This window comes from Pogona vitticeps, chromosome 3 (genome assembly GCF_051106095.1).
Source record: "Pogona vitticeps strain Pit_001003342236 chromosome 3, PviZW2.1, whole genome shotgun sequence".
Taxonomy (NCBI): Eukaryota; Metazoa; Chordata; class Lepidosauria; order Squamata; family Agamidae; genus Pogona; species Pogona vitticeps.
This window is the reverse complement of record NC_135785.1, coordinates 64,256,323-64,269,167: the sequence shown is the minus strand read 5'-3', so window position 1 is coordinate 64,269,167 and position 12,845 is coordinate 64,256,323. Positions and strand designations below refer to the sequence as shown.

The window sequence follows — 12,845 nt, the reverse complement described above, 5'->3', positions numbered from 1 at the left end:
CTAAATCTGACCCAAGCCACTATTTTTAAATCACTTCCAATACAATCAAAGGCTTGCCTACTCAATATGTCCACTATATGCAGCTTAACAGAAACTATTCCTAAATACAGGATGTATAGGTATAGCACTGCAGTTTTAATATGCATTGTTGATAACATGTTCTTAAAATACCAAATGAGAGACTTGGACTTACTAAGAATCAGAAAGCAAGACACAATATAGGCATAATAATAACTTATTTTACAGGATTGCCATGAATCTGTGTGAGCAACAGGTGGCCCTTCAGTTGTTGCTAGACTGGAACCCCTCCCATCTACCTGAGTCAGCATAGTCAATGGTAAGGGCTGATGGGAGATGCAGCACAAAACATCTGGAGGATCCTACATTCTCCACTTCTGCCATAAGCATTGCAGGTAGATAAATGCATATAATGAACCTTGAATTATCCCATGTAAGCACAAAGTTAATGCACTATAATGCACATGACACTGTTAACAATGGTAATTTAAAAACCAACTATAAGCAATTTGAATAGTTGTGTGTAACTTTGCCAATTTCTTTAAAAAACCAATAGCACTTGCAAGAAATTTCCTGCCCCTTGCTGGGCCGTCAAAATCATGTGGTGCTCTTCTCAGTACACCATTGCCCATTGATGCTGATGGTATGGAAAACACAGCTGCTAAGCACAGTGAGTCTAGCATGAACAGAAGTTCTCAATGGACAGTTCCTAGCCCACGGTCACTTCATGATGGACAGAATCTAAAGTAGCTCAGTTTAAAAATGGCTCACACAGCCAACCTCCCTACCTATTAATAATCATGTTACTCTTTGCATTTAAGTATAGCCAAGGCAAAATACCTCAACTAGATCATGCCTGAGGTCAAAGGAAAATACCTTTAAGGAATCATAACCAAGAGGAATGAAATCCAGATGAGCTGATAATAATCATCTTGGGGACTACACTCTGTGACTACTAGTTTCAGAGCAATTATCTATCATTATAATGTTGCAGATAAGAACTTGCTTACTTTGCCTTTGTAATTTTGCCTGTTTAGCCTACAGAAAAAGCACCTCATTCCCCCATCACAATTTTCCATGGTCTGTCTGCCACAGTACCATTTCCCTCCTCAGATTCTTTTATAGTCAATTCACTCTGGTTCATTTTATGCTGTAAGCCACTGCGAATCGCACAGCAGTGCTAGCCCCAACATCTGCCAGCCAGAGATACTGAAAGCAAAAAAAAAAGACCTCTATTAACATGAGTGTTGGTTCCTTGAGTGATTGCATTTCCTCTATGCATACCTTTGCCAATGGCGTTGACCAAGCTTCTGACATAAAAGCCGCCCCCACATTCAACATCTGGAATGTTAACCGTGGCACGGTAAATTGCCAGTGAAGTACACGCACACACAAAAATCTACTTTACATAGAAATGTAAAAGTGCACTAAGCAAATGAGAGAATGATTAAAATATTTATGGGTTGTAATATAAATTATTCATCCTGGTAACATATGTGTGAGTGAGATTGCAGAGCTGGCGACGAGAGGAAAGCAAACAGAAATAAAATGCACCACTTCATCCATCATTCATCTCATAACTAGTACTAGCTTCAAGATATCAGTAAGTACTTCAGACCCTTTGTTTGAAAGCGGTGGGCAGATGTTACATAGGGTCATAAGACTTATCTACTGGTGATAGAGAAAAAGCTTGTTTCAAAGTGTGGGCCAAAGTAAACTAAAAATGTTTTATTGCATTATGTGAACTGTCCAAGTCTGTGGGCAGCACAGGTAGCCAGTCAAGCCAGAAATATTTTAAAATCTATCTCTTGTTCCTTGCCTGGCTTGCAATAAAATGTCACACTGAAGACACAGCCAATAAAACCAAACAGAGTGTATTCAAGCAGAGTTTGTGTGTGATGGAAGTGCAAGTCAAGGACAGCCTCAAACTGTTGATTTTACCAACTTACATTTATGTAACTCATGTGCAAAGCTCTTTACCTCTGCATGATCGCCATCAGCTCTAAACCTGGGGTCTCCAAAGTATGGCCTGCAAGCCTTTTTATCCAGCCCTTCTATGTGCGGGTAGGCAGGCGTGACTGCGGGCAAGCGTGTGGATGGGCGGGCTGAAGTAGATGCACGCGTGCAAGTGGGTGGGCGTGGGCGTGTGTGTGTGTGTGTGTGTGTGTGTGTGTGTGTGTGTGTGTGTGTGTACAGGCATACGGGTGAGTTCTTATGTGGCCCTCCATGTGAAAAGTTTGGAGACCCCTGCTCTAAATCAATGTAAGCTAAGTTATCAGAATACCCATTTTACAACATAAAAGAAAAATAGTGAACTGTAGTCCTGACCAAGACTTTAACTATAACTAGAACTTGACAGGGTTTAAAACAGTGATCTTGTTGCTTCTCCTTCTGATTCGCTCTTGCAGATTTCACAAGATCCAGACAATACAACTATGTTTCCATAAATATCCTCAAGCAAATTCTGAAATAGAGGTGGGAAAACTTTGGCCTTCCAGATATTCTGAACTACAACTTCCATTATCTCTTACTACTAGCCATGATGGGTGAGGCCAATAAGAACTGTAGGCCAAAAATGTAGAATATCAAACATTCTCCATAGGTCTACAGTTTAGCTTCAATGTTTTCCTCAGGATTGGATAGTTCTGATTTGGATCAGTTCTCCTTGATTCTCTAGGCCACTGGTTCTTAACCTTGGGTTACTCAGGAGTTTTGGACTGCAACTCCCAGAAGCCTTCACCACCAACTGTGCTGGCTGGGGTTTCTGGGAGTTGCAGTTCAAAAACATCCGAGTAACAAAGGTTAAGAACCATTGCTCTAGGCCATGCTAAACTGTATGCTTTACTACAGGCTCTGAAACTAGCAGTTGAGCTAGTAGTAACATGACTTAACCTAGTTTCATATAAACCAAGGCAAGGTCATACATATTTCATTCGCTTGAAAAGCCAATGCTTTTTAGATTAGAGTGCTGGTCAGTGACATGACATCAAAGCTTCACACTGTTACTTTCAATAAGGTAACATTACTGGTCTCTCAAATTAGAAAGGCAAGATGGGAGGAAACCCACTCTTTCCTCTCCCTCTGCATCTGCTGTGCTTCCAGCCGGTAGGCTTAGAAGGGTTAGGGTCCTGGGGTAGATAGCCTTCCACGCCATCTTAAACTACATTCACTACGTGGAATGTGTGTTTTGGAAATAGATAAACTTAAACTCAACAGACACCAGAATAGGAGAAAAAGGGAAGTACCAAGTCAGAAAAACAGGGCTAACATCCAATGCTTTGGATACTTACCAAATGTGAACAAGGGTGGCTTTAAATTTTTGAGAGTGAGGCTGTAAACAGTAACTGGCCTGGCAGGCTTTGGTTCCACAGATTCTCCTTTCCTAACCAAGGTTGACAACCTCTGTCCATCTTTCTTCAGGGCAGAATAGCTGATTACAGACAGCATACAAGAGGCTATTAATAACTTCTTCAGAAAACAAACCTAATGTACAGTAGAACTAACATTCTCCACATTTTGCACTCTTGAGTTATATCTAAATATCCTCAGCCAAATGTTGAGAGTTGCTGAGATCTTAACTGACAAAGGGAAAATCCAGGTACAAAAGTTAGGCAAAAATAATAAAACATTTAAAAAACATGCAAGAATGTTATTACACCCAAATTTTTGGTTTGTATAAGAAAAACTAATGTGGAGTCTTAGTAAAACTGGGAAATAGCTAGGCCTTACTCAATTTTTATCATGGGGAAAAGGGGGAAAGAATATCTAATCTACTAAGCTAAACTTTCCCTCCCCCCCCCCCAATTATCAAGATGAAATAAATAGCTTATTGCCTACAATCCTGTTGCTTAGTCTAGCAATTCACACTAGAGTAGGTCCATTGAATTAGTGGGCATTGGCAAGTCAATTCCTCCATAAATTTAATTGACCCAAATGGGCCTATTCTAGTTGCAACTTACTTAAACATAGTAACTCACAAATAGAGTAGGTCCACTTGAATCAATGGAACCTAAGGAGGAGCTGACTCATCAAATCCCTGTGGATTCAATGGGCCTACTCTGGTACAAATTACTGTGCTAAGCAATAGGATTTCTGCTTACAAAAGGCTTTTTCCTTTTTTTATCCCCTGCTTTCCATTAACCAGTAGGTAGTTTAGCAGTAAGAATGCCCCATTATTTCCTACTAATGGGTAATCTTGGAGAGATCTGTCTGCTCTTCATTCTAAGTACACTTAGAATGGTCAAAAGTACACTAATACAGCCATACTAATCAGCCATGGCATCGGAAAAGCACAGCCCAACGAGCAACCTATTTGTGCACAACTCGGACTAACAAAAATGAAGAGAAGAGGCTACAAGGTGTGAAAAGCACTAGGATTGGAAAAAAAAATACAGCAGCACTGCTGCTAGACAAAGCTGCAGACACTGGAGATCACCGCCACTGACACAGACATCTGTTGAGAAGGCAACTTGCCTACCCCTCCTTGAATGCTGAATGCAAAGTAAACATTTGGCTCAATGTTGATTGGCAGCTGAAATGTTGCCCAAAAAAGGCAAGAATCAAGGGTCATTTGCATGTGCTTGCTAAAGTCCTTGTCACTCCTGCTCTAATTCTGTCAAGTTAATTCATTCTCTTACAGAGCCTTCTCTTACCAGTTTTCTGCCGCATGAGGTCACTTTCAACTACCAGCAAAATGGAATTACATGGACAAGTTTTCCAGGAAGGTGGTTTATGATTAGATCTCAGTACTTACAGCGGAGGAACTTACATGATGTTCCTTGTAAACTTCTGCAGGACATTCTCAAGAGCCTCTTTTGTTATCCAATCTGTCAAAAAAAAAAAAAAAAAGGAAAATATATGTACACACAATTCAACACTAGTTATTCATATAGCAACTTTGTTTGTTTATTCATTCATTATTTTGATTTATATTTATATATTTCATAAATATGTGAAGAAAAACCCACCTATCCCTTGTAGATGTTATATTACAGCCAAGGGGGGAAAAACAAGAATGCCCCAGGCACACACGAGTAAGAGAGAATGGCCTTACTGAATTTAATTTCTTCAACACACTTAAAGAATAGCCAGCTCCAACCCATTCAATGCCATTTTCTTCATGAGCCTGAAGAGGAGGCATTCCTGCTTGTGCAGAGACATTCAACATAAACATGACTCCTCGAAAGTCTGTGATCTTGCTCACCTGTAGAAATGACATTTCTCCCCTTCAGACTCATTGATGCTCACATGAAGAAACAGACAAGGAAGTTTAGGGGCTAGCCACTCTCCGCTAAGTGTGTTGAAGAAATGGCATTCTGTAATGCAGTAATAGGTGAGCAGAGGTTATAAGTGAGGTAATAGGCTGGTGCTGCTCCCCATCCCAGATTTGTGCCGCCTACGGATGGAGCACAGTTTGCAGACATTGTATAACACTGAGTGTTACAAGTGATAAGTCAAAATCAGCCTGGAAACTTTTGAACAATGTTAGGGTCATCTTCAATCCACTTGCCAAGAGTTGAGTGGCTTTCTAAGAAGTTAAGAAGGACTGAATAGCAGTTATGTGTATATTCTTCCCTGGTGCTGTGGTTAAACCGCCGTACTGCAGCCAAAACTGTGCTCACGACCTGGGGTTCAATCCCAGGTAGCGGCTCAAGGTTGACTCAGCCTTCTATCCTTCCGAGGTCGGTAAAATGAGTACCCAGCTCACGGGGGGGGGGGGGGCGATGTGTAGCCTGCATAATTAACTTGTAAACTGCCAAGAGAGTCCTTGAAGTACTACGGGGCGGTATATAAGCAGCCTGCTTTGCTTTTTGCTTTTGCTTTTTTACCCTTTGGCTTAGTCCCTCTCCAGACCTAGGATTACTTTTTACACCACATAAACAAGTACAGCTTTTTTTTTCACTTTGTGCTAAATAGGTGCAAACCATACCATTTGATACATAATTCCCAAAAGACATGAGAAAATGTGTGTAGGTATATCCAGGCATGTGTGTGTTGGGGAGGGGAGATGATTTGCCTAAATCTTGATTACTGAGAATTTTTGGATGCAACCATGGCTATAGGAAGGACAAGAAATGAAAGTGTCCTGTGCTTTCTTTTTCCAAACTTCCCTTCTCTCCAATAAAAGGGACACACAAGAACTGAGTACACAAACAGTTTTTATGTGAAAGTCATATTTCAGATAAACATGGAGAGGGACAAGCTTCCATTTTTCTGCACCATCACTTACAGCCACAGTTTATGCTGTTAAAGTCCAGGGGTTGAATAGCAGGGCAGCGGCTAGAGTGCTGCAAGACAATTATAGATGCCCCTGTTCTAATCTTCGTCCTTGATGCTCAAAAGGTAACACTGTGTCACTCATTACCTATCAGCTTCACCTATCTCACAGGATACTTTATGAGTCATGTATATACTTTCCCCTTAGCTCCTTGGGTGCAATAAAGATACTGTATAGCAAAAAGAGATACACATAAGTGATTACAAAATATTAAGGACATCTCATCTGCACAGAATTGTCTTGAGTACATGCACACGTGGGCCAGAAGGAAATAGCTTAAAATGCTCAATATATACTGGCCTTTATAATACCAGAGGAACAGGAAAAAGCACAAGCTCATAAACACAAACTTTCAGCCTACAAAATTTGGCCTTTTCTTTTCCTCCACTCCCATCTGAATGCTGATTTTTCTGATAAGCCATATAATGTTATGAAAATCTTCCATTATCAAATTACAACACATGCTAATGCAAGCCAATCTAAGCTCCTTCCTAATAACTAGCAAGGGGAGGGCAAATGTGACATATTATGAAATATTCAGTGAACAAAACATTATCCTTCTGATGAGAAAGACTAACGGGATGTTTCCAGCAACACATCAGAATTCTCTATCTAAGTTCAGATTTTGTGTCCATCTTGACACTTCTTGCATACATCTTCTGAACCAGAATACAAATCTTGCCTTTGTAACCTGCCCTTGCAGAGGCAACTCTAAGAATAAAAATTTATGGAGCACAATTACTGTCAAACTAAAGGGGAAAGAATCAGACAAAGATCCATGTCTACCTTGTGCTTTGAATTAAATATTATGCTGATTTTAAATACAATTCTTTTGTTTGCAGAGACTGTACTTCCATGTCATGTGACATCACAGTTCGACATAACATTAGCAAGAAAAATGGGTCACATCAAGCCCAGAGCCCCTTATATCCTCATCGAAATTTGGGTCTGGGGAACATTTGCTACACTTCTCATCAACCATCCAAACCTAGAACTATTGTTACTCTTAACTATGTTTAATGTGCCAGGGAGGCACAATACATGACCTACAGATCCACACAGACCTGCAAGGTAATTTACGCAGCCCCCATACTGCAACCATACTGCCTCTTTCAGTAGTGTACCAAGGAATGAATTAATGCAATGCTTCTTTTAAAGAGGGTTCAGTAACTGCCACTGAGTTTCTTAATTATTTCCTGCTTGTTTTAAAGTGGCATTTTCTTTTTGTTTGATGCTAACACTGGATTGCACAGCTGGTTGGCAAATTTTAGCAACACAGCAATGGGAAAAATGTAGCTAGGGGCAAGTTCTGGATCTATCAAAGTTGTTCAGTTTGGCTTGCATACACCACTTCAGTAATTCTACTTCTAAATTTATTGTTTAGAAACTACATAATGTTAGCCAAATGACACAGCTAATTATAGTAAAATAAAAGCTTCTGAAGTCTACCACTTGGTCACCTGAATAAAGGTCTGTAACAAGCTTTAAGCTTGATATAGTTTCTTTCAGTAGTGCTAAACTAAGGTAAACAGAGTTACAGAATTCCAATCGAAATACAGAATTCAGCAGCATTTAAATCTTGTGACAAGCATACACACATTCAGACTGTGACAAAAAAGATTAGGTTTCCCAGAGTTGGAAAGGACTCCAAAGGTCCTCAAGTCCAATCCCTGTTGACGCAGAAGCCACAGCTAAGACTTCCTTGTTACTGATCTGCAGCCATCAAACATGTTTGAAATCCTCCAATGAAGGGAAGTCCAATTCCCTCCAGAATAACTTACTGTCAGGAATTTTTTCCTATAACCAAACTCTCCTTTGCTGTAAATTTGAATCCATTAATTTGAACCTTTGGAACAGCAGAAAGCAGGCTTGCTCCATCCGCCAAGTGACAGCCCTTCAAATATATAAGATGGCTGTCATACCACCTTGCAATCTTCTCTTCTCTAGGCTAAACACGGCCAGCAAGTCTAATCATTCCTCTCAGGACCTAGTTTTCAAACCCTTTGAGACCAGCTACCATTTTACTCAATGACTGATCTATACATTGCTTTCTGTTCACCTTTCCTTCTATTTCTAGTGAATCCCAATAGATTCCTAGCAAAGGAATGAATAAACAACCTATCACTTTGGGGGGGGGGGGTTATATTTTAATCCTTGCTCTTTATTTGTACTTAGCAGTTGCATCTCTTTCTCTGAACAGATGGCTCTCATGGTACAGATAAGAGGGTTATTCCTTGAAAAGAAAACATTTCATCTCTTGCGCTGTATCGGAAGGAAACATATTTGTTATCTCACTTTACACCAATGGAGCATTTGGTACCTTGATGGCAGATGCTGCCACTGTGCCCAGCAGCATTCTAAATTAAGTGTCATTAATGTTAATGCTGCAGCACTTCATAAATCAGCCAGGGCTGCAAGAAGAGAACAATATGTACTGGAACAGAGAAAGAAGAGAAAAGAAAAATACTTCTTGCTTCTGTTTGTTGTTGTTCCCTATCCATCATGTAGCTTCTGATTTAAGGCAACCTAATAGGATATTGAGTTATGCAAGATGTTCGAGGAGTAGGTCACCATTGCCACCTCCCCAGTCCCAGTGGGTTTCCATGGTCAAACAGGGATATGAATCCAGGGTTCCTGAATCCTAGTCCAGTAATTTCCCCATCTTTGGTACTAATATGGTTTTTGCTGTCCTCAAAATCAAAAACAATTTCTCTGCTGTAGAACGGCTACTGCTATTAGAAACACACAATTAGCTTTTGGGGTTCAAAACTTATCCTCTCACTTGGTATTCCAGAGTTTCCTGAAATGAGAAGTTGCAAGTTTTGATAAGAGGAGTAGGGTACAAAGAGCTGGAGAGAAATTCAAATAGATTGAAAGTATCCAGTTTATATAGGGCAAAGCTGCATAAGCTGGGTGCTCAGATTTTGTGGGAGCTGTCTTTCAAGGATAAAAACTCAAGAGCTATCTTTTGAGGAAAAGGCCTTTAGTGCTGGAGAGTCTGTGCAGGTTTGCTGTTCACCAGACTGTATGATCATTCACAATCACAGCTGTGCTCCAGTGACCTCTCAAAATTCTCCAAGCTTGTCATAAAATTGTAGATGATGTGTTTCTTATACTATAGTTTTATTTCTATGACACATCTCTTTACCACTCTTCAGCTTCCCTAGCTGGGGGGAGATAACCCTGCAGGAGAAGTCCTTTTACAATGTTTCTTTCCCTGGGCTTTATTTCAAGTTTAAGAAGCTGAGAAGTCCATTTCAGTCTTGTACAATGAAACACTGTGCATTTACAGACATCCTTGGCCACCTCATCAGGACAAGAATCTTGCAGTTCATCTGTAAAATTTATCCTCTTCTGAAAAAGTATTTCTTTTTCTAGCAAATCATGTTACTATACATTTATTGTCAGTAGAGGCGATAATAGAGCCCTTTCTCTGCTACCAAAGGAGTTACGGTAGAGGACTGCAGAAGGAGAACGCTTTTACTTTTATTGTTAACTAAACCATCATTTCATGTTACATAAGAAATTTGTTTACAACCTACAATATAAAGCAACTAGAGAATAATCCATGTTTGTTCTGATTTCTACTAACATGGTCCATTCAGAAGTGGAACTACATACATCTACTATCCTCCTCTCAGTTATGGGCCTCCACATGGCTGCAATTCACTCACAATAGCCAAAGACATGGTTTACTTTAGACCATTTCAGCTGGGCCTACACCTTGTTTGATCAGTGAACTCAGCACTCAATATGGAACAGAGTGGTGAAGCATCTTAGGAAGCTTGTCCAGAGTGAGGAAATAAAACTCCATAGAGATCCTCTTTATTACTACAAGGTAAGCAATGATAATTTACTGCAGTTATCTGTTCCCAGCTATTACATACAGAGTCTGAATAGCTGTTGCTAGGAGACCAGCTATCTATAGCTTCTTTATAAGATATAAAGGAATTAATGCGAATAGATGCAAGTTTACTCCCCAATTAGCAGCATGTTATTTCTCAGAGGCACAGAGAAGCTCGATCTTCACATACGACCAAAGCCAAGGCAACAAAACAGAAGCCTAGCAACGACTTCAGGCAGTGAAACTGAACACCTCCTCTTGCTTAGGTAGATTTTATTGTTTAGTTGTTTATCTGAAACTTAACATAACATTCTGAGGAAAAAGAACCAAAGCAAGGATTAATTGCAGGGAAAGAATAATAATAGGAAACTTTTCTTTTTGTTTTTATAAACATCCTAACAAACAAGCAGTAGGAAAACATTGCAACGAATTGTTTTTCTATGGAAGATGCAATAGCTGTAGTCAATGTATGCTGGTGAAGCAAGACACTTGCTCTTCTCTTTATGAGGACTACTTAATGAGTAGACATCACCAGTACTTCCTTGATACCAGGGTGGGTAAAAATCAATGATTTTTTTAAAAAAAATCAAATTCATTTAAATGAGTTAAATAACAATTTAATTTTTTTAAAAAAATATTTTTATTTAAATCATTTAAAACATGAAATCCACCCTGCCTGATATTCTTCTGCACTCAATACACTAGCTACATACATAGGGCTTATTTATTATTTTATTTATTCTGTTTATATCCCACCATTCTCCCATAAGAGGCACTCTAGGTAACCTACAATAAAAGGAGAAAAAAACCCTATCTGTTTTTAAAAAAGAGGCTTCCACAGCACATTAGGTCAAAGATCTGGCTAAATAATAAGGCCTTGCCTAATCACTTTTGAAAAGTAACTTTTAAAAAGATCATTAATTGCACAGCATACATTTGTGAACACCCAGAATATTATCCCAAACTCTCCTGACTTCAGTACAGTCAGAATGTTTTTATTTGTTGTTGTTCTAAGGCACCTCATATCAATCAGCAGCTCTAGATTTACTTTCTAGCACCCATGTACCAGACTATAATTACTTCAGAAACAAATTAAGGATTTTAGTTCAACACTGCTTCCTCCGTGAACACAGCACTGTAGTAAAACAGTTGAGAACAGATCATATTTGGGTTGTTATTTACCATAAGGTTTTTCTTCTGTAACTTTTCCTGTAGAAATAAATGTATCTGTTGCCTTTCCCAGTTCCCCAACTAGAGTGTATTTCCGTGCAGAGAAAAATAATGAATGTGAAAAGGTGATGGGGAGAAAACGGAGGTCTCATTAAAATATATATATCTATATGAGCCATATCAAGTTACTATTGTGTTACCAGGCCTATATGAAGAAAGGAAACGCAGGCGCAGGGGAGAAAGAGTACGATGCAGTGCTGTACATATACAGCTTCTTTTTGATTTACAGAATTCATTCAAGCAGAAGCATACTAAATCACTATTATAAAAAGTATAAGGCGTAGTCCTGAAAGGATATAAATGTTAGAATATTTTAGTGAAATAAATACGACAGATACAACATGGCAATGCACTTCACCAGCTTCACTGAGCCTGGCACCAAAGTTGCACCATGCCATAAGGGTGAGGGAAGAGGGGCATGATTTCCATCATCTTTGTAAATGCTGTCACCTTTGGGGAGCGGAGGCAATGCTATATTTTCAGTAACGGAGACAATGGAAAGTAGAATGATACGAACTCTAAACTGAAGCTGAAGAACAAGGATTTCAGTCAGAGTACTGTGTGCCACTCTGCTTCTCACTCTTTCTCTCTTTTAAATCTTCCTACCCTTAATCTGGGTCAGAGTCACATAATTTTATATATTTATATTAATGATTGTTTGTTTTTAAAAGACACAAAGGTTAAAAAGCAAGACCTTTTTGCCTAGGCTGCTATATTAGATGTTCCCCAAGATCTCCTCAGAGCCTGGGAAACATCCTTTTTGGACTACAGTTCCCAGAATCTTCTATCCAGCATGGGCAGTTCAACTATAACTTACAGGATTCCCCAGATAATTCTAGGTGCAGCCCCAAAAAGGAAATCTCTCTAGCTCTGATTCTCTTACACCAAGTGATTGATTGCTGCAGCATTTTCTCTTAATCCACTTCTCCACCTTTGTTTTGCTTTTCAATACAAAAGCTTCAACAACACAATACTGACTTCTCCCCCACCCCAGTTAAAATGAATGTAAAGGAAAATGAGAACAGCCAAGCTACTACACAACCAAAACAACTATTTAAATAATGTTAGAGAAAGGCATGGGGAGTAAGTCTACCAGTGCCTAGGAACCACGACTGTTGTGCAAAGTCTTCATTTCCAGGAACAGCAACCCAATCAAACCATTCATTCAAATGCACTCAGCGCTAACTTAATGATGGGGATGTATGCCTGCCATCACACAGAAGGCAGAACCTTTGTATATTGAACATCTCATGTTGAACAATCATCTGAAAAAGAATCTATAAGCACATTTGGCTGAATGCACTTACATCATTCAAAAGAATTGATGCTTTTGAATTGTGGTGCTGGAGGAGACTCTTGAGAGTCCCCTGGACTGCAAGGAGAACAAACCTATTCATTCTAAAGGAAATCAAGCCTGAGTGCTCCCTGGAAGGCCAGATCCTGAAGCTGAGGTTCCAATACTTTGGCCATCTCATG

The 12,845-nt window shown here is 39.5% G+C and overlaps 1 protein-coding gene across 4 annotated transcripts in view; it reads right to left on the bottom strand.

Moving 5' to 3' along the window:
- The window catches only part of TRUB1 (TruB pseudouridine synthase family member 1), a 90,187-nt gene that overhangs the window by 55,583 nt on the left and 21,759 nt on the right, over window positions 1-12,845 (bottom strand). For 3 of the 4 annotated variants that reach the window (XR_013543166.1, XM_078389596.1, XM_078389595.1), the window contains exons 2-3: window positions 4,787-4,844; window positions 3,309-3,448 (exon numbers count right to left, since the gene is read on the bottom strand). Coding sequence is in view for 3 of the 4 variants with exons in the window: in XM_078389596.1 (XP_078245722.1) it covers window positions 3,309-3,448; window positions 4,787-4,844 (198 nt within the window). In the remaining variant the exon portion in view is untranslated. Of the gene's footprint in view, window positions 1-419; window positions 1,228-3,308; window positions 3,449-4,786; window positions 4,845-12,845 lie in introns of those variants that run through there. The other variant, XM_078389597.1, reaches the window with a different exon arrangement.